At 35.2% G+C, this 23,808-nt stretch overlaps 1 protein-coding gene across 5 annotated transcripts in view; it reads left to right on the top strand.

Annotated features, from left to right (window-relative positions):
* The window catches only part of TAX1BP1 (Tax1 binding protein 1), an 85,166-nt gene that overhangs the window by 3,292 nt on the left and 58,066 nt on the right, over positions 1-23,808 (top strand). For 4 of the 5 annotated variants that reach the window (XM_020869761.2, XM_070467825.1, XM_070467823.1 and 1 more), the window contains exons 2-5: positions 3,528-3,696; positions 11,792-11,894; positions 17,509-17,696; positions 21,780-21,938. In XM_020869761.2, coding sequence (XP_020725420.2) covers positions 3,535-3,696; positions 11,792-11,894; positions 17,509-17,696; positions 21,780-21,938 — 612 coding nt within the window. In that variant the 5' untranslated portion in view covers positions 3,528-3,534. The remainder of the gene's footprint in view (positions 1-3,527; positions 3,697-11,791; positions 11,895-17,508; positions 17,697-21,779; positions 21,939-23,808) is intronic. The other variant, XM_070467824.1, reaches the window with a different exon arrangement.

Genomic DNA, 23,808 nt, shown 5'->3' on the forward strand with positions numbered 1-23,808 from the left:
GCATTGTATTTCCTCTCTCCAGCTGAGGCTGAGTTTGTTCTATTTCTCAAGATGTCAGTGAAGCTACACTTCCCAAACACTACCACAAGGTGATGCAGTGACTTTGCACATTACTTCCCCACTGGATGGTGTGTGGGTCTGTATATGTTGGTCTGTGTGTGTGTGCGCCTGTGACCTGGCAGAGTGTGTAAATTTCATGTGAATCATTGTGATACATTAACATTCTCAGTGAATTTTAAATGATTTTAAAAGATTTACCATCTTTTCACTCTTGTTTCTTATCTGTGTGAAGAATGAAACATAAACTGTATGGGAATTAGGTATTTTACTGTTTAAAATGGGTTGATTCATGTTGTAGTTACATTCAGATAACATTTATCCTTGTTAACTTTTTTATGAGTAGAAGTTACATTAGAATTAAATTAATTTAAGTAATGAGAATGGAATGACTTTTGTAAAAATATTTCTGTAGTTATAGTCAGAATGAAATGTTTAAAAAGGTTAGTGTTAGAGATTAATGAAGGTTTGTTATTAATGGGATAATTGCAAATTATCTTACTCTAAAGATTTATAAGCATCATAAATCTATTTAATATCTGATAGAGTTTTGTATTAAAAACTTGTAATTTTGGGGAGAGGGTTTAAAAATGAAATTTCTTGTTAATGTGTTTATTTAAAATAATGAAACTAGTACATTCAATATACTGGTAAAAATTCAGTAATTGAGTTAAAAGTTGAAGTTCTCTTAAGTCCTCTTTTCACACATAGCTCTCATGAATAAAGACTATAGTGTGTGCTTTTTAGTCCCTTTTGATACATTTATAAGCATATATACACATGTATATATATAAATACATGTGTATTGTTGTTTTAGTTGCAAAGTTGAGTCCGACTCTTCTGCAGTCCCATGGAATTTCATAAAAGACCAGGTTCCTTTGTCCATGGAATTTTCCAGGCAACAATACTGGAGTGGATTGCCATTTCCTTCTCCAGGGGATCTTCCTGATCCAAGGATCGAACCCATGTCTCCTGCTTTGGCAGACGGATTCTTTACCACTGAGCCACCTGGGACGCCCACATATGTGTATATACCTTTATGTTATTTTATATCTTAAAAACTTTTCAGTGAAGTAAAAGTCTAATTATTGATTTTTAAACGCTGTTGTAATTGAGGTTAAACAAAAGTTTAACCTCCACTACCTTGTTGTATAACATATACTGCTTTGTTGATTTAGTTTACTTTAGGAAAAAAGTTTCATTCTTAAATGCCTTTTAATGTACAACATGGGAAACTCATCCTAAGCTAACTTTGTTTTCTTCTTGCTGAGTATCTTCCTCAGAGAAACTTAAATACTCACTTTCTTCATAGAAGAACATTACTGATTTACTTGTCTCAGTTTTTTTTTTTTTTTTTCACTTGTCTCAGTTTTGGTAGTTGTATCTAAAAGAGTTTGGTTCAGTTAATTTAGCTATAGTCTTTCTCATGGGTTTTTTATAACAAGTAGTGAACATTTTTTCAAAACTGGAATCAAGAGCTTTTGGGTTTTTTTTCTTCTAGGAAGCCACTGAACTTGAATGGAGATAATCATTAGTGGTTTCACTAACATCATAACATCCCTTTGGGCCCAGATTTGCTCAAACTATTCAAAGAAACAAAGTAATGAACACTTACTTCAGGAAGTTCCTAGTGTTGTGCTACCTTTTCATTTTCCTGAAGACTTTAGGTTGCCAGCTGGAGACTACTGACTGTTAAGTCTTTCTGTGAAGTAGGGTTGTTGGTAATAAAGCCTTTTTGTTAGTGCCGAGATACAGGAAATTTACTACTGAATGAATTCTCTTTACCTTAGAATCCTGGCAAACCTCAGGTGGGAAGGGCCGATAGACATCCAGCCTGGTATTCTGTCACAGTGGCTTTCGGGTTCACAAATGACAGTCTCTTTGTGGGATGTCCAGTATATTGTATATCCTGTAAGTACAAAGCAGTATCTTGACCATAACAGAAGCAGAGAAGACACAAAATTGGACGTTTTCTGAAGTGTTATTTCAGAATTTTAAAGATCAGCTTTAGTATTTCAGATCAACAAAAGAAACATGGAAAAGCATATTTTCTTAGATCTTCCTAGAAATAAAGACTTCTTAGTAATTGTTAAAATGTGAGTAGTGTTGAGAATTTGCTGGTAGTCTACTGGTAAGGACTCTAATGTTTTCAGTGCCTTGGCCCAGGTTCAGTCCCTGGTCCGGAAACTAAGATCCTGCAAGCCTCACAGTGTGGCTGGAAAAAAAAAAATGTGATTAGTGTTACTTCCATAGAAACTTCATGGATTTGTAAAGTAAATTAGAATGATTTGGTTAGCAAATGTCTTAATCCGGTTTTTCCCATTATTAACAGAGATTCTTGTTTTGATGACTCAAGCAAGTGCCACAGTATCAGTGGCATTGTTTCATATGTGGTATGGTAGAAACAATGACTGAAGTGAGTCTGACACACTGCAGAGATAGATTTTTTGAGTAAATTGTATCATTTTTCTCACAAATAGAGCAAATAATATGGAAAACATTTAGGTTTTGAAGATTTTTATAGGCCACTTTCACCATTCATCTGCTAGCTAGTACTAAGTTAGTGAGCACTCACTGAATCTATAATAGATTCTCAATGGTATGTATTTCATTGACACTATATATTTAAAGATACATGTATTTGTAATCAGTAACTGTATGGAAAGGGTACAGTAATGCTGGAATCAAGATAGAATGAAAGGGTAGAATTGGTATAGGTAGAGATGAACAAATAGGCTGAACTATTTCAAGTAGACCAACTGAGATTTTACATCATTTGAGAGATTTGAACAAGTGTGTACCAGAAGCCCAAGAAGACAGCCCAGGTCTGGGAATCTGTGAGGGCTGCTAATGGAGACTTAAATTGATAGTTTGAGTCAGGGTCTAAATAGTATTTCTCTGTGCTGGCTGTATACAGGATTAAGATTACTTTGGGAGGCTTAAAAGAAATGCGTATACACACACTTGCATGCAGTGCCCAGGTCCCAAAAAGTCATTGTCTTTTTCTAAGACCCCCTAATGATTCTGATATGTAGCTGGGGTTCAGAAAAGCTGGGGATCATGAATGTGGGTCAGGAATGCATGACAGAGGTTGACTAGGCTTGAGGTTATAGGAGCCTAGAACCTAGTGTGGAGGGATGCAATAGGTTGGATTAGGGAGGAAAGTGATGCAAGTTCAGGGGTTCAACATAGAAACACTGCTTTTGGTTTGCAAGAGAAGCAGAGGGCTAGGCTTTGCAGGAGAGGTGAAAGTCTGGTTTGTAAGTTTTTTTAACTCGTGTAACTTTCTGAACCATTTTATAAATTAATTACTTCCCAGTTTGTGTTTTTATATTTAGTCATATCTAAAGGAGTTCCTGTATTTAAGAAGTATGTCTTTTCAATAATTCTCTGAGAATATCCATGAAATTTTCTTTTATGAGTTTTTTCTTAGTTGGTATCATTAAATATGTATAATTTACTTGTTTCAGATTCACAATGACATCCTTTCAAGAAGTTCCATTGCAGACTTCCAACTTTGCCCATGTCATCTTTCAAAATGTGGCCAAGAGTTATCTTCCTAATGCACACTTAGAATGTCATTATACTTTAACTCCATATATCCATCCACATCCAAAAGATTGGGTTGGTATATTCAAGGTAAGAGAACTTTCTGCATATTTCTTCCATGTAGGCACTCTTATTTTCTTCTTAAGAGGGTCACAATTAGTTTATACTTGTCTTAGCTCTATGTTAAGGATTATTTTTATAAATGTCAAATATAAAACATTATGTAAACTTGAAATATTTGAAGAGTGCCGGGTGGTGCACAACAAATGTTAGGAACTTCATTTCACCAGACTTTCCTCTCTGTGATCAAATGGTTTGACTTAAAATTCTTTTCAAATTTTTCTTCTCCCATTTTCTCCTTTCCTTGCCTTAAAAAAAGTGATCTTTTCCTTTGGTTTGCTATATCATTTACAGTCTTGTCATTTGTAATTAATTTTGTACAGTTCTACAGCTGTGTTATTATCTTTTCTGTTGTCCCACATTGTTAAAATATTCTTCATATTGTCCCGTGCTTTAATAAGAGTATTCTGTTTTACATGACTGGTAAATTCGTTGATGGCGAGAGTCCCAGTTCTAATATTTTGCCATTATGTGTTATATTTAGTTGAAAATTACACTGAGATGATCATTATAGTGGTGGAAGTTTTTTGGCAATTTCAAGTCTTCAGAATGTAATGGAGAACCAGAAAATAAGAATGTCCTTTGAGCAAAGTAATGCTGTAAATGTACAGGTAGTAAAACTTACTTTTCTCTTGGGTTATTCTAGATTCTCCCTCAGAAACAATTTTTATTTTAGATATGACTTGTTAAAACCAGGACCGTTAGGTATTGAAATTTTGATTGTGTGGTCTGTATAAGTTAAATAGTAAAGTAGAAAGAAATAAAAGTAGCTGCTAGAATTAGGTACATCGAGAGTATCAAGTAGTAAAAGTCTGGCCTAATAGAGTGAGGAGGGCAGAAAAACTGTATGGGATAAAACAAATTTCTGGCGTTTAATGATATTTCAGTACCTTTTTGAATCTCTCATCACTTGGCGTTGCTGGATTGGTGAGTTATTTACTCTCTTTTCTTTAGGCTTGTCAAAATCAAGTATGAAGATACATTAATTGTAAGCTTATTATGAAATCAGTATCATTTTTAATTTTACATAAGAGATAAATAAGTTAAAGACACTAAGAATTGGTATTTTCTTGAAGAGTGAGACAGAGAGGAAGAATAGAGCAGGGAAATGAGATGAGGGAAGAAAGGGCATTGCCGGCAGGAAAATGGCATAAGCAAAAGCACAGGGGTGAGAATGTTAATGAGAACGAGGTAGTGACGTAGAGGGAGATGAAGTGTCGGTCTTTCCCCGGAAGACCTTCAGTGTTAAGCTAAGTAGTTTGCAGACTTTTCATTATGTGCAGTGAGAAGTCCGCATATGTCGGCTGATGTGTGATAAATTGTATTTCAAGAAGATAAATCTTTACTTTTTCTTTTCAGACTACTTACTTTTGTCTTCTGGTCCCCCCTCCCATTTTTTAATAACCTATTGTTTATGCCAAAAGTTTATGACTGTCTCATCAGATCCAGCCAAACACAATTGTGTCAGTTTTACTGCCTATTTCCACATTTTTAATATCACTGCTGTAGTTCATGCCCTCCTTATCTCCTTCTAAGACGATTGCAATAGGTTTCCTGTTTTCCCTGCTTTCATTCTTAATGCTGCTCCTCCATTTTATCTGTTCTTCAAAATGCTGTATATGTAATAGAAAATGAAAATCTGAACATATCTTCCTCTTGTTTAAGTGGCTTTTCATGCTCTGTGGGATAATGCCAAGACCAAATAACTTAGGGTGCCAAATAGGGCTCCTTTATAAGACCTGATTTATAGCTTCCTTTTTTTACATTGCCTGCTTATTATTGGCTTTCATAATGCTAATGTATTGTCTCTCGTGCACTCCAAGGACTGTTAACTCTTCTTTAAGCAGTAGTACTTACATAAATAAATAAATAAATTTGAGTAGAGTACCCTTTCCATCTTTCTGCCTGGATGATACTTAAAACTCAGTGGGAACTTTAAGCGTGTAGTAAAAACTTCAAACTGCACAGGAAAACTCAGGGGAAAAAAAAAATCATGTTTTAATACCATTACCTAGCAATAAGCATTGTTAACATATTGGTATATATCTGTAAATAATAATTATACTTTGTCTATAAAAAGTATACACATATGCTGTTGATGCATTGTGAAATTAATGGAAATATTTATAAATATTTACCATTAAACAGTGCTTAATACAGACTGTATTTTTTTATTTTGTGTCCATTTATTTCATAGGATAAGTTCTTGGAAAAGGAATTACGATGTTTATGGCATTGAATGTTTTTAAGTACTTGATATGTACTGCCTGTTGCTGTCTAGAATGATTTTGATGGATATATTGACAAGGCAGGCAGGGAGAAAGTGCCTAGATAGTAACTCTAAGGGGAAGGAATGAAGGGAAAGTGTATTGTGTGCTTCAGAAAATGTTAAAGAATTTAATTTTCCTGGGACAGGTACCAGTTTTAGAAGATGAATGGGAAAAGTTTGTTTGGATCATGTTGTCGATTGTTTTAATATTTAGTTGAGGAATAGCTTTTAAGCAGAGAGTAATAGAGTTTAGAAGTGAACTTTAATCTTACAGTGCTGAATAAGATAAATTGGAATTAGAATGGAGGCACAGAGAATGTGTAGACCATCTTAATTTCTAGGTGAGATAATGCAGGCCTTTGAGAAGGGGATCAATTGTGGGTAATAATCCATAGGAAGCATCTATAAGGTTTGTCAGCAATTAACTGAATGCACTGGGACTGAAACTCATTCATTAAATGTACTCAGTGAGAAGGAGCAAGATCATGCACTGAGTTGGCATGAGGAGTGGGGCTGGGGGTGTGGGGATCTTGAGTATGGAGAAGATTTGGTCTTGCTACTGTGGAAGAATGGGGAATGGGAGTAGGTTAACCAGGAGATTGTTGAGCAGCTGTTTTGTTTGTCTAGAGATTGAGCACCTAGAATTGAGTGAATTCCTAAAGTGGGTATTATTCACACTGCGAGTTTGGAAAGAGAAGTCAAGAAGGCCAAGGATACTAGCATGGTTTTAGGTGCATTACTGAAATGGTTAACTGACCATGAAGTCCAGGTTGGGTAGGGGAATGAGTGAAGCCAGACTAGGGATGTAGACTGGGTTGGAGATTTTCATTTTTTCCCTTCAGTTTTTCTCCCTCTTCTCTGCTGCTGCGTCGCTTCAGTCGTATTCGACTGTGTGACCCCATAGACGGCAGCCCACCAGGCTCCTCTGTCCCTGGGATTCTCCAGGGAAGAATATTGGAGTGGGTTGCCATTTCCTTCTCCAATGCATGCATGCATGCTAAGTCGCTTCAGTTGTGTCTGACTCTGTGTGACCCTATGGACAAGCCCACCAGGCTCCTCTGTCCACAGAATTCTCTAGGCAAGATTACTGGAGTGGGTTGCCATTTCCTTGTCCACTCTCTTCTCTAGTTTTGGTTAAATTATAACTAAAACATGTAGCATGTTTGTTTATTCTTTATACTTTGCAAAGATCTTTCATGAGAGCATTATACTCACCATTTTGCAGATGAGGGAACTGAGGTCCAGAAAGAAGTGTCTTGGTCACTCCAAATTAAACTTTGGAGCTAATGTTTGAACCACATGTAAAACTTCAAGAATTGTTCTTGGCAGTTTGGTTAAGTGAGAGATCTAGTTTTTCAAAGTTAACAACAGAATTCCTAAAAAGTTCTGTGTGCATTTTATGAGTGATAGGATTGAAGTAAAAAAAAAAAAAAACAGGAAAAGATTGAGAACTGTACATGATGTCATATCTATTATCAAACCCAACATTAATTGAAATAAAATATTTAATATGTCCCATTGTATTTGTTTTATTACCATCAATTTGATTTGGTCTTGACCATAAATATTTTTAAGAATTTATTTATATTTAGGCTATGCTTGGTACAAATTAAATTAACTTATAATTAAAATAATTTAAACTAAAGGTCCTTGAGACTTTTTTTTAACTGTAAAGGAGTTATAACAATTCTCATGTTTCAGAGATTCTATTCTAGTTGTGGAAATTGGGAGTGCAAGAGTGATTATGTCATGTTGTCCAGAGTCACATAGGCAAAACCAGCCTTCCCAGTAAGGTACTATTCTCACTGAATCCTTACTGACAACCAGATTTAAAAAGTTTAATTTCCTGGTATGAAAAGTGAAACTGAGCAATGATTTTGTACTTGAATATCTTGTTTCAAGTTTTTTTTCCCTCTTCTTTGTTTCTCTTTTCCTTTTCATATTTGTCTTCATTCTGCTTCTGCTGTCTTCCTGCCCTGTCTCCATTCCAGTCCTTTCTTATTTTTTGTTTTTTAAAAAATATTCTGTTGTAAAAATTATCGTAATTTTAGAAAACTTGGAACAAAACAGGGGATGCAAATGCTAAAAATTTAAGATGACCAGCAGTCCCATCGCCCAGCTATGTGCCTGTGCGCTAAGTTGCTTTAGTCTATGTTTGACACTGTAGCCTGCCAGGCTTCTCTGTCCATGGGATTCTCCAGGCAAGAATACAGGAGTCTGCTGCTATGCCCTCCAGGGGGTCTTCCCAACCCAGGGATCAGACCCTAGTCTCCCTACCTATTAGGAGTGGTTACCATTATTAATGTTTTAAAAGTGTTTCCTTTCAGTCCTTTTTTTTCCTTTTAACTAAAGGGAGAATACTTTGTCTTTTTTGAATGCATATATTTTGAAAATAGTTGGAATAGTAGTATATGACGTTTTTATGTCCTGAATTTTTCACTTATGATTGTAGCCACTTAATAAGTAGCTCTGTAAAATTTTATCTCATGGAGGGACATTTATGTTGTTTATGATATGATATTTCTTAGAATCAGCATTGCATCTCCCTGTGTGTATCTAGGCATTTTTGCAGTTCTTTCCTTTTAAAAAAGAAGGACCTTTACTCTTGTAATGATTTTTGAAAATTACAGTATATACATAAGAAAGAAAATTAATACCCTTACAGAGTGTACCCTCACCTTCCCCAGAATTACCTGTTGCTAAGTTTGGTGTATGTTTTTCTAGAATTTAAAAATTCATAGGCTCATCTTTAAACTGTTTTTTAGGTTTTGTATTCATATGTACATAATCAGCAAACTTATTTCAGTGCCTTACTTCCTTCATGTCCTGTGTCTGTCTCCATTTACATCTCCCCCAAAACCAGACCAATTCTCTCCCTCCCTCCCTCCCTCTCCCCCTCTCTCCCTCTCCAAATGCTCTCTGTGTGCTCTCATTCCTAATGTTTCTTTCTCTTGTGGTTTCTATAGAATTTATCAGTACCTGTAGTTTTACCTCATAAACTTGTCCTTCTGATCTTCCTTACATTTCCTTTCAGAATTTACTAATGATTAATAGCAACATGTTTTTCTAGAATGTTAATCCTATTTAAAGGGAACACACTTACCATTTTTTTCTTTCGTGTTATTCTTGTTTAATTTTGCAAGTTGAACCAGGAAAACACCAGTTCTAGTATCAAGCACTGAAGCATCCAATGAAATCTTGTGTTTCTGCATCCACCTTATTAGTTGAGTCCTACTCTCTTCTCCAAACCAGATTTCTCCTGTATCTCCATATTCTTGGAAAGTTTGCAGTTCTCTCTTACAGACAGCATCCCAATGCTCTCGGATTCCCAGAGCAGATGGGACAAAGCCGTCCCCTCCAGGACTGCCCCCTAGGGACTCTACCACAGCTCCAGCACTGCCGTCCTCGTCCATGCCCTCTACTAGTTTCTTAATTTGTAAGATAAGGGTAGTATTTTTTCAAAAACAGTAAATGTATTTATTACTGCTGTTCCTTGTGCCTCTTGAATCAGATATATATAATTGTGATATTAGCAGTTCTGTGTGTCTGCCGTCAAAAATATATGGCTCACTAAGCATGTCTTCTAACCACCTGGTCCAGGTAGAGCCTCTTCAGTTAGGGAGATGTTTTTCAAAAAAGATGTAGCTCTAGAATAGTATTTCTTTCCAGACTAGCATATGGACCGGCATGGGGACAAAGAATGCAAGGTATAACTTGTACCAGGTTTATGTTTTGGGGACTACTTCAGATGTGTTCTTTTTCAGGAGATGTTAGAAGCATTGGGAGATAGGGAATGAGGGACAGAACATTTTAGTGTTAAGATCACTGTCCCTAATAGGTTATGTGTCCTTGGGTATTAATGGTAACATTTCATGGACACTCATGTGCCAGCATTGTGCCAAGTGTCTTTACAGGGCTTGCCTCATTTGATATACATACAAGCCTTTGAGAGTGTTAGTTATCTTCATTTTATGTGTGTATTTTATGGCTGAGCTGGGTCTTGGTTGCTGCACAGGATTTTTTCTAGTTGTGGAGAGCAGGAGCTGCTCTGTGGTTGCGGTGCATGGGCTTCTCATTGTTGTGACTTCTCTTGTGGAGCACATGCTTCAGGGTGTCTAGTCTTCAGTAGTTCTGACTCCTGGCTCTAGAGCACAGGCTCAATAGTTGTGGCCCATGGGCTTAGCTGCTCCAAGGCTTGTGGGATCTTCCCTGAACCTGTGTCTCATGCATTGGCAGGTGGATTCTTTACCATTGAGCCACCAGGGAAGCCCTATTATCTCCATTTTAAAGAGGAGGCAACAAAAATAACTTGTCTGAAATCTTATAACTAGTAAGTGATCTTTTTCAGCAGTCCGACCTTATTTTCTTTGCTCTTAATCAGTACAGCATACAGTGCTTGCAAAAACTACCTTTTATGGAGTGCCCATCATGGGTCAGGCACTCTGCCAAGTGCTGCTTTTATGTTTATTATCTAATTTAATCCTTCTAATAATTCTGAGAGAAAAAAAAACTGAGCCTTAGGTCAGGGAAATCACTTACATGATGGTTTCCTTAAACTTCTTTCAAATGTTTTTGACCATGACACACAGAAATAAATAAAAATTCTGTGATTTGACCCAGCAGAGTTGCATGTAAATACATACTGAAAGAACTTTTCATCAAGCAATACTTAGCCTTCATGCACTCTGATGCTAATTCTTTCTAATTAAAAAATAAATGTGGGTATGAATTACTAAATTGAATCACCACTTACTCTACTAGATTGTGACCTACAGTTTGAAAACACTCCTTTAGAGACTAAAGATAGTAATACAAGATACTTCCATCTTCAGTAGTCTGGAATATCTAATCCTAGGTCAATCAGAATTACAGAACATATGTATAATCAAACCCTGTGGATGGTGCATAATCTCTCGTGTGTGCACAGTCACATCGGACTCTTTGTGACCCTTTGGACTGTAACCCACCAGGCTCTGCTGTCCATGGGATTTTTCAGGCAATACTGGAGTTGGTTGCCATTTCCTCCTCCAAGGGCATCTTACTAACCCAGGGATTGAACCCCCGAGTCTCTTGTGTCTTCTGCATTGAAAGTGGATTCCTTACCCACTGAGCCATCATGGAAGCCATGATATACTGGCAAATGTATATTTAGTATCTGTTTAAAACACATCTAATATTACCATAGTACTGTTCATGTGGAAAATAACAGACTGAGATATGTAATGTATATGTTCATGTTGTTAAGTTGGAAATATTTTAGAGATTGATGGGATATAGGTGGTTATTTTGTATGTGTGAACACCTTAGGAATAAAAGTAAAAATAAATTTTTACAAAATTTACCATGCCTGTAGGCAAGACTTACTAAAGATGAGAGACTAGTGAAATTTAATTAGTGGATTTAGGAAGAAGGAGAAATCTAATTAAAAAAACACTTAAATTTGAGGCATAAAATAACTTTTAAAAACTTAACGTTTAGTGAAATCAAATTTTAAATGAAACATAAGTTTTTATATTTTATCATATGTGTACTAAGATTTTCCATGGGAAATTGGATATCAAATTGCATTTTAATACGTAGAAGTTCTATGGTTAAATAGATTTTTATAGCAGTAGGTTATAGCTTAATAAAGAATTATAATAAAAATTTGTAGTGCTTGTTAAAATGCTCATGATTTGTAAACATATTAATGCATGCTTTAACTTTAGGATGCAGTAAAAAACAATATGCTGTAAGATATCACTCATATTAAGCCACTTACTTTATAATATCTTCTTTTTTGTTGTTCTCCTTTAGGTTGGATGGAGTACTGCTCGTGATTATTACACGTTTTTATGGTCCCCTATGCCTGAACATTATGTAGAAGGATCAACAGTCAATTGTGTGTTAGCATTTCAAGGTAAGAACTGAAAACAGAACTCGATGAAATTAGATGTTTTATTGCCATTAAAAATGTTGTACCCTGTTGTGATTATCTGCTTAAGTGTGTCCAGTGACTAAAGTTGAATTAGTGTCTATCTTTATCAAAAGTCATAGAATGTAAATATCTAGTGATGGTCTCATGATACTTTATGTAGACAATTAAACATTGTTTTCCTTATTTCTTCATTGAAGTCTTTTGATCACTTTTTTCCAAATGAGAAAATAATGCTGTTACTGATACTAGATAGTAAGACAGATTAAAGGTGAGAAAAATATTCTGTATGAAAATCACAAAGATGATTAATGGGATTTATAGAGTAGAAATTCTATAGGGAAAGTTGCCTATAAAAATGGATGTGAATAATACAAAATTCATTTTTTCTTAGCTTTGCATTATATACAGAGTTTAAAAGTTACTTTTGAGGAAGATAGACCTAGTATTGTCCCTCCCCCCACATTCTACCTTCACAAAGGTGATGGCTAGAGCTCCAGCATCCCTCCTGTGGCCATGAGGTAGAAGGCCAAGACAAGCCCATATATGTTTGTCTTGACATGCCTGAGCTCCCAAATCAAGGTCAGCTGGCAACTGCCTTCAGATTTCTTATGTTAAAAAAAAAAAAAAAAATACACCCTGTTGCTTTATTTTTTAAAAACAAAACAATAATTTTCCTTAGAAATCTGTAACAATTTGCTGCAGAGTGATTTTTGCATTAAAATTGAACTGACTTCAGATTGTATTAAAGTTCTTTCTTAGTCTTATTTATATTGTGGACTGTTTTTGGCCTGGGGAAGCTAATGGACTGTGTCAGTATAATATTTTAATACACGTAAAGTCACCTATATGGATGTAATACCTTATTCATTCATTCGTCTATTAATATCTTGGTTGCTTCCAAGTTTTGGCAGTTGTGAATAAAGCTGGTATAAACATCCATGCACAGGTTTTTGTGTGGATGTGTAAGTTTTCAGCTTATTTGGATAAATATCAGAATATGATTGCTGGTATGGTAAGAATATATTTTGAAATATATTCTTTCCATGTAGCACTAGTGGTAAAGAACCCGCCTGCCAATGCAGGGGATGTAGAGATGTGTGTTAGATCCTGCATTGGCGGCAGGTTCTTTACCACTAGTGCTACATGGGAAGAGAAGCTTCTCTTTCTGAATTTCCCCTAGAGGAGGACATGGCAATCCACTCCAGTATTCTTGCCTGGAGAATCCCATGGGCAGAGGAACCTGGTTGGCTATAGTCCATAGGGTCGCAAAGAGTTGGACACATTTGAAGCGACTTAGCATGCATTGGTAAGAAACCATCAAACTTTTTCCAAAGTGGCAATATTTGCATTCCCACCAGCAAGGAGAGAGAGTTGTTGTGGATTACGTCTTTGCCAGCATTAGGTGGTGGTAGTGTTTTGGCTTTTGGTGGTTTATGTTTTTAAAAAAATCTAACAATGTTTATCAGTTGGCAATGTGATCACATATAGATTACATATATATTAATAGAAAAACTTTCCTTATGTATTGTGACAGGGAACACATATTCAGATGATAAAATTTGTACTTGTAATAAAGACAAAGATTTAGGTCCTCATAGATGTTTTCTAGATTAAGGAATTTATCTTTTTTTAGATGATCACATTCAAATGTGCATATTGGAACTAATTTTGTTATGAGATATTTGTAATGCAAAGTTTCAGCTTTATTTCCGGTAATTTTTCATGTGATTAGTTTTCTTAGAATAAGAAACTTAACAGAATTTGTTATAGTGACTAATGAATTTGCTTATTTATGACAGCAAAAAGTTTAAAAGCACTTTAAAAAAAAGAAATGGATCCAGTTTATTTTTACTTATACTGTAAAAGCATTTTCTTGGGAGCTAATTTACATGTTTTTGAAAATTCATCATAATTTTTACTTTGAAATTCAGAAAGAGAAGCTTCTGCTTGCCTAGGACTTGTTTGTTATATAGTGAACTTAAGATAAAATCATGAAAAACTTGGTTATATAATATTAGAGGTAGAAGGAATTTTAAACAAATCCAAATAATTTTGTTCATTTTGTGGAGTAGTGATGAGAATCCTGAAATGCAAAACTCAGAACAACTAATAAAATATGCATAGGTATAATTGTTTTTCTAAATGAACCCTTATTTATTTACTGTAATTTGATTGCTATAAAATTTTACTTGGAATTTGGTTTTTACTTTTTCCTGTTTTCAGTGTTATTGATCTGATGAGATCTGTTTCTTGGCAGCTTTGAATTTCAACTCTGAATAACTATTTTGTATCTTAAATGGTATTGAACCATTTAAAAATCTTTTCTGTAGCGGTCTTCATTGTTTTGCGTGGGCTCTCTCTAGTTAGGTGAGCAGGGAGGGGCTATTCTTCGTTGCAGTTTGCAGGCTTCCCATTGCGATGGCTTCCCTTGTTGTGGGAGCACTGAATTGGAGAGTGGGCTTCAGTAGTTGTAGCACGTAGTTCAGTAGTTGTGGCTTGAGGACTCTAGAGCACGGGTTCAGTAATTGTGGCACATGGGCTTAGTTGCTCTGTGGTATGTGGAATCTTCCCAGACTAGGGACTGAACCTATGTCCACTGCACCACCAGAGAAATCCTGAGCCATGTTTTCTAGTGAGTTATTTTTGTGATATTAAAAAAAGCAGACCTTGAATATCTAGTTTGTAGAATTTCTAATGCCATGATACCAGAACTTCTTGCTGCTGCTGCTGCTGCTGCTAAGTCGCTCCAGTCATGTCCAACTCTGTACAACCCCACAGATGGCAGCCCACCAGGCTCCTCTGTCCCTGGGATTCTCCAGGCAAGAATACTGGAGTGGGTTACCATTTCCTTCTCCAGTGCATGCATGCATGCTAAGTCGCTTCAGTCATGTCTGAACCAGAGCTCCTTAGTCAAACTGTATTTTTGTTTTCTGTTTAAACTTTTAAAGTAAACGTAGTGGCCATTTGCAAAGTTACTCAGCCACAGATTAATAAATTTAGTAGAAGGTATTAAAGAGGATGGAGTTTTTAAAAACTTTAAAAATTTATTGCTAGATAAATTTATTGTGGCTTGCAGGATGTTAGTTCACCAACCAGAGGTGGAACCTGTGCCCCCTACACTGGAAGTGCACAGTCCTAACCACTGGTTCCATAGGGAATTCTCTGTTATTTTTAAAAATAACTTTGTATTTTGAAATAAGTTTAGATGTGCAGTTGCAAAAATAGTATATAGAATTTTCATCTACCCTTCAGCCAGCTTCCCTTAGTATTGACACGTTGTATAACCGTTTATTTTGGAAAAAACATAAATTTAACATTGGTACAACACTATTGACTTCAGTAGGACAGACTTTATTCAGATTTCACTAGTGTTTCCAGTAGTTTTCCTTTTTTCTGTTCCTGGATCTAGTCCATAATCCCACATTGTATTTAGTTGTCATATCATCTTCCTCTTCTCTGGTTTGTGATAGTTCCTCATTCTGTCCTTGTTTTTAATGACCTTTCATTTTTGAAGAGTAATTTTCAGTTTTGTTTTGGTAGACTGTTCCTCATTTTGAGTTTTTCTGATCATTTCTCGTGATTAGATTGAGGCTATACATTTTCAGGAAGATTACCATGAAAGTGATGTATTCTTTTCAGTGCATTGTACTAGAGATTACTTGATGTCTGAATGTCTAATTTCTAGTAATGTTAGTTTTGATCAATTGATTAAGGTGATACCTGCTGGGTTTCTCTACGTTGAAGTTAGTATTTTTCTCTTTGTAATTTAATGAATATTACGGGGAGCAACTTTGAGTTAAGCAAATGTTTCACCTCAAACTTTGACCCATTAATTTTAGTATCCATCAGTGGATCTTACCTACAACAATTACTGTTGTGTTTGTCTGATGATGCATTTTTATTCTCATTTCTTCTATATTATTAGTTGGAATTGTTATGTTAGGAAGAGTTGTCCTCTGCTCCATGGATTCATGGAAGTTTATTTTCTTCTGTGGGATAAAGTCTAATGTAACCATTTTTTTGTTGCTCAAATTGTTTTAGCTTTCTTTGGCTATTGGAAGCTCTATCACATGGGCTCCCATGGTTTTTGACACTCTCTTCCCCGAGTTTTTTTGAGAACTTCTTTCTTATTTTCAAGAACCACCAGATATTTCAGACTAATACTATATTTTCTCTACCTCCATGCCCCCATGGACAAAGATCAGCTATTTTTTAAAGAAGGAAGTCAAGTGAAATCAATATCATGGTAATAAAGTCTAAAATTTTCAAGATATGAAGTAGTAATAGGCATAGTGAATACAGATTTCTGGGTTGAAATCAATATTAAAGATAAGGTGAATAGATTCATCAATGTATTTCATTTCACTATCATTGAATGCTTTCTTTTTTCAAGTCATTCTGGGAGTTTTCAGAATTTTGATATTTATTAATAATCTGCCCTCAACATTTCTGAGATTTATGTGTATGTGCTCAGTTGTGTCCCAACTCTTTGCAACCTCATGGATGGTAGCCCACCAGGCTCCTCTGTGGGTTGCCATTTCTTCCTCCAGGGATGGATGTTGTCTATAGAATAAAGCATATATGTAATTGTAATGCAAAGCATACTGTGGAGGATTTTTTTTTTTAATTTAATTCAATTTTTATTTATCTGGCTGCACCAGATCTTAGTTGCAAAATACTATATATTTAGTTGTGGCGTATGGGATCTAGTTCCCTGACCAGGGATCTAAGCCAGGTCCCCTACATTGAGAGCTCAGAGTTCTAGCCATTGGACCACTTGGGGAATCTTGATTTTTTTTTTTTTTTCCCCCTTTTTACATGTAAAAAATACCATGGGAGCTTTGGAGAGGAGGTAAAGATTAATTTTGAGCTGTAATCCAGCAAAATTTAAGAGGGTAGCAGTTGAGCTAAAGAAGAAAGGAACAAATATTGAAAACATTTGTCAGATAGTGGGCTAGATGGTATACATAATCCATGATACTTTGAAGCTTTGAGATAGCTGGCTTCAGATCTCTTTTACAGATAAGAAACAGGCTCAGGGTGGTTAAATATATAATAATTAGTGGTAGAGCTGGGATTCCAGAATAAATACTTGTGGTTCCAAAGCTTATTTTTGTTCTGCACAAGTAGACCGAATCCTCTTTTTTTGCTTACACAATTCACTTGTGTGGTATATTCCTTCTGTTAATATATCTCCTTTGCATTTAATTAATGTCATTTGAGGGAACATTTCTTTAATTGATAATATTCCTACCCCTAGTCCTCCTAGGTTTTTATGCTTACTCTTGCATTGCTCCTCCTCCAGCCTCTTTCTCATTGAAAACTACATACTTGACTCTCCCAGGTGAATTGGTTTTATCCGAGTGAAAATACAGGGAAAGAATATTCTGAAAGTATAATCTTAAACCTAAGATAAAAATATGGGCATATTTAGGGAAAAAACAAGAGTCTAATTTTGATAGACGATTTATGAAGGAGGAAAGAAAGACATCTTGAGTGTCTAGAAACAAGGTCAGGAATAAGAGGAGATGGCAAGATTTGTTAAATACAAATAATTTTATAACAATAAGAATTTTCTTGTTTATACTCCTTTTAGGATATTACCTTCCAAATGATGATGGGGAGTTTTATCAGTTCTGTTATGTTACCCATAAGGGCGAAATTCGTGGAGCAAGTACACCTTTTCAGTTTCGAGCTGCTTCTCCAGTTGAAGAGCTGCTCACTATGGAAGATGAAGGAAATTCTGATATGTTGGTGGTGACCACAAAAGCTGGCCTTCTTGAGGTAGGTACCAACAGTGACTGGGTGATTGATAAATTTACATTATGAACTTTATTTTTTGTTATGAACTGTGGCTTTAAAATAGTGAATGTTTTAAAGACAAATCAGTCATTGCTCAATTAGAAATAGAGTTCTTGTTGGTTGGCATTTTAAGAATTTTCAGGTTGTCCAAGAGTATAACCTGGGAATCAAATGCTTTTTAACTAATGAACTTAAAGTATTGTTTTTGAAATACTTAAATATTTGTCACAATTATGTTACTGATTTCACTGTGTCAGGGAATGTCCCTAGGCTTATTAATAGTTTGTGAATAGTGTATAGATTGGCAATAAGTAATTACTGAGAGAATTTAGACCTAAAACTCCTAATGTTCCCTTACCCTAACCTTTCTTCTTTAGGGATGACCTAATCTGTTGATTGTAGAATAGTACAGATGTGGGGGTAAGCTGATGGGAAAGCAGTATAAAGCAATACTGTGTGTGTGAGTCGCTTAGTCGTATTTGACTCTTTGTAATCCCATGGACTGTAGCCCACCAGGCTCCTCTCTCCATGGAATCCTCCTGGCGAGAATACTGGAGTGGGTAGCCATTCCCTTCTCCAGGGGATCTTCCTGACCAAGGGATCGAACCCAGGTCTTCTGTATTGCAGGCAGATTTTTTCCTGTCTGAACCACCAGGGGACCCCTCGTAAAGCAGTAAAGCAGTTAAGTCTACCTGTAATTGGATGTGAACCTTATTTCACTATACTCCAAGCATGCTCTATCCCAAGTGTGACAGTGAAGCGTCCCCGTCTCTTAATTTAGGTTGAGCACTTTTAGAATGATTTCTTTTCCTGATCAAATAAATAAGCTGGATTAAACATAATTTTTAAAAAAGTGAAAAATCTTCTTAACTGTTTTTTATTTAATATTTTGGAGTCATTGCACCAAAGGAAATTTACTGTGTAGAGATGTAAAAAATGCTATGTCTTAATTTTTAGTACTTATTGAAAAGGAAAAACTAGAACATCATTCATATTTCAAGATATTTCTCAATGTTTTTACCCTAAACCTAGCAAATTGGAATGTTACTCTTGAGTTTGTGTGAAAAAATACTTGGTTCAGTATACATTTTTGATTAATTTACATTCCTATTTAGTCTACAGCAAGTCATTACTTATTCTTTATACTCACATGGATTTTTATACGTAAATCTCTTTCATGTCTTTGATTTTATTTACCTTCAAAAACAAACTGCAGAAAAAAGACGAGATTATAGATACTATACAGTTGAGCTAAGAAAGTTAGAAGGAGCCTGTAACTTTTATTGTGAATTTTTTCATATATTCCCTTCCTCCTTCCAGAAATTCCTCTCTTATCTTAAATAAAGAAATGTAACTTTTATAGGGTGACTAAAACATTTTGTGGTGATGACTGCCTGATGATCAAGGTTTTTAGCCTGGTATTTGAATGCTAGTCAAAGATGCTGAAATAGGCCAAGCTCTTACAAAGAATGCAGTGTTTATATTGGAGTTTTTTGAATACTTGTTAGACCACCCTGATTTCAGAAGACCTCCAACAGAAAAGCAACAGGCATTTTGGTCTCTACCTGTCTTTTGTGCTCCCAAGTAAATTGGGACATTGCACAGTTTAGTTTTCTTTTTCCTACTCTTAAAATGTACTTTGTACTTTATACAGAAAATTTAAATTTCTGTCTCTTAGGTAAGTGTTTTTTGAGATAAAGTATTTATAGTCTGAACAATTTTTTGGCAAGTCTTTTAAATTTCCACATTCATGAAAATCTTTAATGAGTTTACTAAAAGTGCACCAAATTAATACAAGTGTGAGACATTATTTAGGGCACTGTTGGCATTACAAATGATTCAGTAACAGTTCTTCAGTTTGTGAACCTTGTTGGGATCTTAGGTATTTAAAAAATAGATATTTTGGGAGTAGTGTGGGTTATTTTAAGTATGGACTACCCATTGTGTGTGAGAAAATTATTGTTAAGTTTCTTAGCTATAATAATTGTAGTGGCTAAATACAAGACTGTACTAATTAGGTGATAGCTTGCCCTGTGCACTTAGGAGTGACTTGTCTGAATTTATGTTTCAAATGCTTTAGCAAAAAAAAAAATAAAAAATACATAAACTTACATATCTATGTATTTATAAAATAAACATGGTGAAATAATTATTATTGAATTTAGGCGATGGGTGAATGGAGGTTCATTGTAAAATATTAACCATTCTGTATGCTTGAAAGATACCAGAATACAAAGTTGGGGGCAGGAATTGGACTTCTATAAAATTTTATCTAATTTTATTTAAAAATTTCTGCTTTTTCTGCTTAAGTGAACTCTTTAGAAAGTATATGTCAATTAAGTGAATCACTGGAAAATAGTAGTTCTTTTATGATGTTTCTGTCATACTGGGTCAAGGTGAATCTTTAAGCTGCCAGAAAGTTTAGAGCCAAAAATAATTAAAAAAAAAAAATAGAGTAAAAAGACATTCAGTGAATACCTAAACTTTTCTCTTTTGAGGGCATTTACTCTAGTCATTTTTGTTTAGTTTGATGGAAGAGATAGATGGGGCATTTAAAAATTTTCCAGCTCTTTAACTTTCGTAAGAGCCATTTTAGTGTTTAAATAATTTTGTTACCATGACCCTGGAAAATTGACTTGGGGTGTACTGGGGGAAAACATTTTTATTTAGCTAAATGTATAATGCCTCTGTTGTGAGTCTCCATTCTTCTTCCCCTGTTAAGAATCAGACTACTTGCTGCAAGGGAAATATTGACCATATTGTTTATTTTCTATTTTAGGCCCCTTAATTTGGTAATTTTTAGAATACTGGAGTTCCTGAACTAAGTTAACTATTAGGGTTCATGTAAGAGTCAGTTATATTGTAAAAATCTGCATTTTTTTCCTAAAATTTGCATTTACTTATAAAATTTGTTTTAATTTACCTAAATAGAGGCTGTTTTGTACACACAGAAACTTATTTCTTAGTATCTTATTTAAATTTATTATTAATTGGAGGATTAACAACACAACAGTATTGTGTTGGCTTCTACATATATCAGCATGAATCAGTGATAGGTATACGTTTGTTCCCATCTCCCACCCATAAGACCTTAAAGAACCCAAACTTCATAGTCATCACATAGGTGAAGGCCTTATGTAACACACAAGGAAGTTCTTAATAAATTCAAGGATTTCCATTCAAGAAGAGGTATATATTTTTCTCATTGATTATTACCCAAGATAAGAAAAGCCCAGAATTGCCACTTTTCATAGATTTCCATTCAAGAAGAGGTACATATTTTTATCCCTGATTTTTAGCCAAAATAAGAAAAGCCCAGAATTGGCACTCATGAAACTAAATATGCCTTATTTTTATTTATTTATTTTATTTTTTCATTTATTTTTATTAGTTGGAGGCTAATTACTTTACAGTATTTTAGTGGTTTTTGTCATACATTGACATGAATTAGCCATGAATTTACATGTATTCCCCATCCCGATCCCCCCTCCCACCTCCATCTCTATCCGATCCCTCTGGGTCTTCCCAGTTGCACCAAGTCCGAGCACTTGTCTCATGCATCCAACCTGGGCTGGTGATGTTTCACCCCAGATAATATACATGTTTGGATGCTGTTCTCCCAAAACATCCCACCCTTGCCTTCTCCCACAGAGTCCAAAAGTCTGTTCTGTACATCTGTGTCTCTTTTTCTGTTTTGCATATAGGGTTATCCTTACCCTTAGTACTGATTTGAAAAGTGATTAGCAGGCAACTTCATAATAAAATTCATTACTTCTACACCTCCCTTCTTGTAATGTTTTCTTCTTTGCCCATTCAAAAATGGTTTACATTTATGATACATGAATTTTAAAAAAAATTTTAATTGGAGGCTAATTACAGTATTGTAGTGGTTTTTGCCATACATTGACAGATTCATGAATTTTTTTTACTGAAGACAGGAGTTTGATTCATATGAAGAAGATAGTATGTACAGTTCCTTCTACAAATTTTTTCACTATTTTTTTGAAATGGAAAACTGAATTTGTAATATAGGATTATAAACAATTTGAATTTTCTGTTTTATAGTTGAAAATTGAGAAAACCATGAAAGAAAAAGAAGAACTGTTAAAATTAATTGCTGTTCTGGAAAAGGAAACAACACAACTTCGAGAACAAGTTGGAAGAATGGAAAGAGAACTTAACCATGAGAAAGAAAGATGTGATCAGTTGCAAGCAGAGCAAAAGGTTAGTTGTGTCCTATGTGACTGATTGGAGTTACATTGTCTGAAATCCACTTTTTTCAGGAACTGACCTTTAAAATGAGTGAAGATCCCATGTCGAAAAATGTATTTGGATGGATATTTGTACAAGGATTGGTCACATCCTGTCAGCCTTCTGTCCCAGCCTCTTTTATGTTGTGAATGGGTAAAATACTTTTGAGACTTTTGGTATCAGGCTTATGACATAGTCCCTGACAGCTGTTACTAGATACTTTACATCTAATTGTAGATATGTGATTTATCTTGGGGAGATGGCTTAGAAAAACAATTAGGATAAACACTGAATAAAGGGAAGAGTAGAATAAAGTAGTTAAAATTACTTTTTAAAAATCAGAATTCAGTGAAATAAGATGTAATATTATAATTCTGAAATCATTGATGTGAGAAATGCAATAAATTATCCTAAAAGCTGCCTAATTAAAAAAAAATTGGCACAGTCTTAAGCTAAGAAAACAAGTATAAGTGTAGAACAGTGTAATTTAGAGATACAAATGGATTTAAGACAATAGTCAAAAACAATGGAAAAAGCAGTCACCTAGTAATTGACTTGTTTATTTAATATTTTCATAAGAAAATTTATTGACAGACTTGCACAGATTGTGGTTATATGTATATATATCACAATCTCACTTACATTGTTACTAGTTGGAAATGCTTATGCTCATTGACAGGATTGACCTGTTGTTCCCTAAGGATGGAGTCTGTTCCACTCTTTTTTTTTTTTTTTAACTGTTTAATGTTGTGTTAGTTTTAGGTGTACAGCAAAGTCAGTTGGGTACACATATATCAACTTTTTCTTTTTTAGATTGTTTTCCCGTGTAGGCCATTACATGGATGTAGTAATGTATATGTCAGTCTCAACCTCTCACTCTGTCCCCCTCCCCCAATTCTTTTGTGCAGCAGGACCTGGAACAGTTGCTTAATAATTGTTAATTGAGCCATTTTATACTCTAGTGGAGTGATTGTATATTGTACACTTGAGCAGAGGTGATATACAGATAGGGTTCAAACACAAAAGATGACTTTAATCTTATTCTCTTTGAGGATTGCTTGAGTTAGAGGGTAAACATAATATCACACAGTGTGTACAGTTGTTTATTTCCTTGTGGGTTAGTAGCTTAGTTGTGTCTGACTCTTTGTGACCCCCATGGACTGTAACTCACCAGGTTCCTCTGCCCATGGGATTCTCCAGGCAAGAATATTGGAGTGGGTTGCCATGTCCTTCTCCTTATAAACATCTGTAAAGTCTTTTGTCCTTACTACTATTAGCCTTTTTAGTTTAAAATACACAGTTAATTTTATTCCTGGGGAATACTTGCAGTCCTGCAGTAGGAGTATCCTACAGTAGGGGTAGATACTCTATTTGGTTAAAGAACCATTTTTTGGGGGATGGGGCGGAGGGTGGTGTAACATGTGGAATCTTAGTTCCCTGACCAGTGATTGAATCAGTACTTCTCTCAGTGGAAGCTTGGAGTCTTTTAACCACTGTACCTCCAGGGAATTCTAAGGAACCACTTTTTAAATTTGAACTTTTTAAGCAGGTATACCCAAGTATTATAAATGTTATAATAAAATCTCATTATATGTTCCTAGCTTGACTATTAGGACATCCAGGTAAATTTTTAATCCAATTGTTGTAACTCTCTTGCTGTCCTTTGTATAGTTCTAAACCTTTTTTATTCTGCACATGTTTCTCTTGCTGTTAGCTGAATTTGGCAGTTTTCCAAAATGGCCACTACAACCTGCACTTAGCCTATGAGATTAAGAATACCCTAAAGTATGGCCTTTGATGTTAGACTCTGTTCACCTTGAAATCCAAAGGGAAGAATGGATGA

Source organism: Odocoileus virginianus, chromosome 1 (assembly GCF_023699985.2).
Source record: "Odocoileus virginianus isolate 20LAN1187 ecotype Illinois chromosome 1, Ovbor_1.2, whole genome shotgun sequence".
In the NCBI taxonomy this organism is placed as follows: domain Eukaryota; kingdom Metazoa; phylum Chordata; class Mammalia; order Artiodactyla; family Cervidae; genus Odocoileus; species Odocoileus virginianus.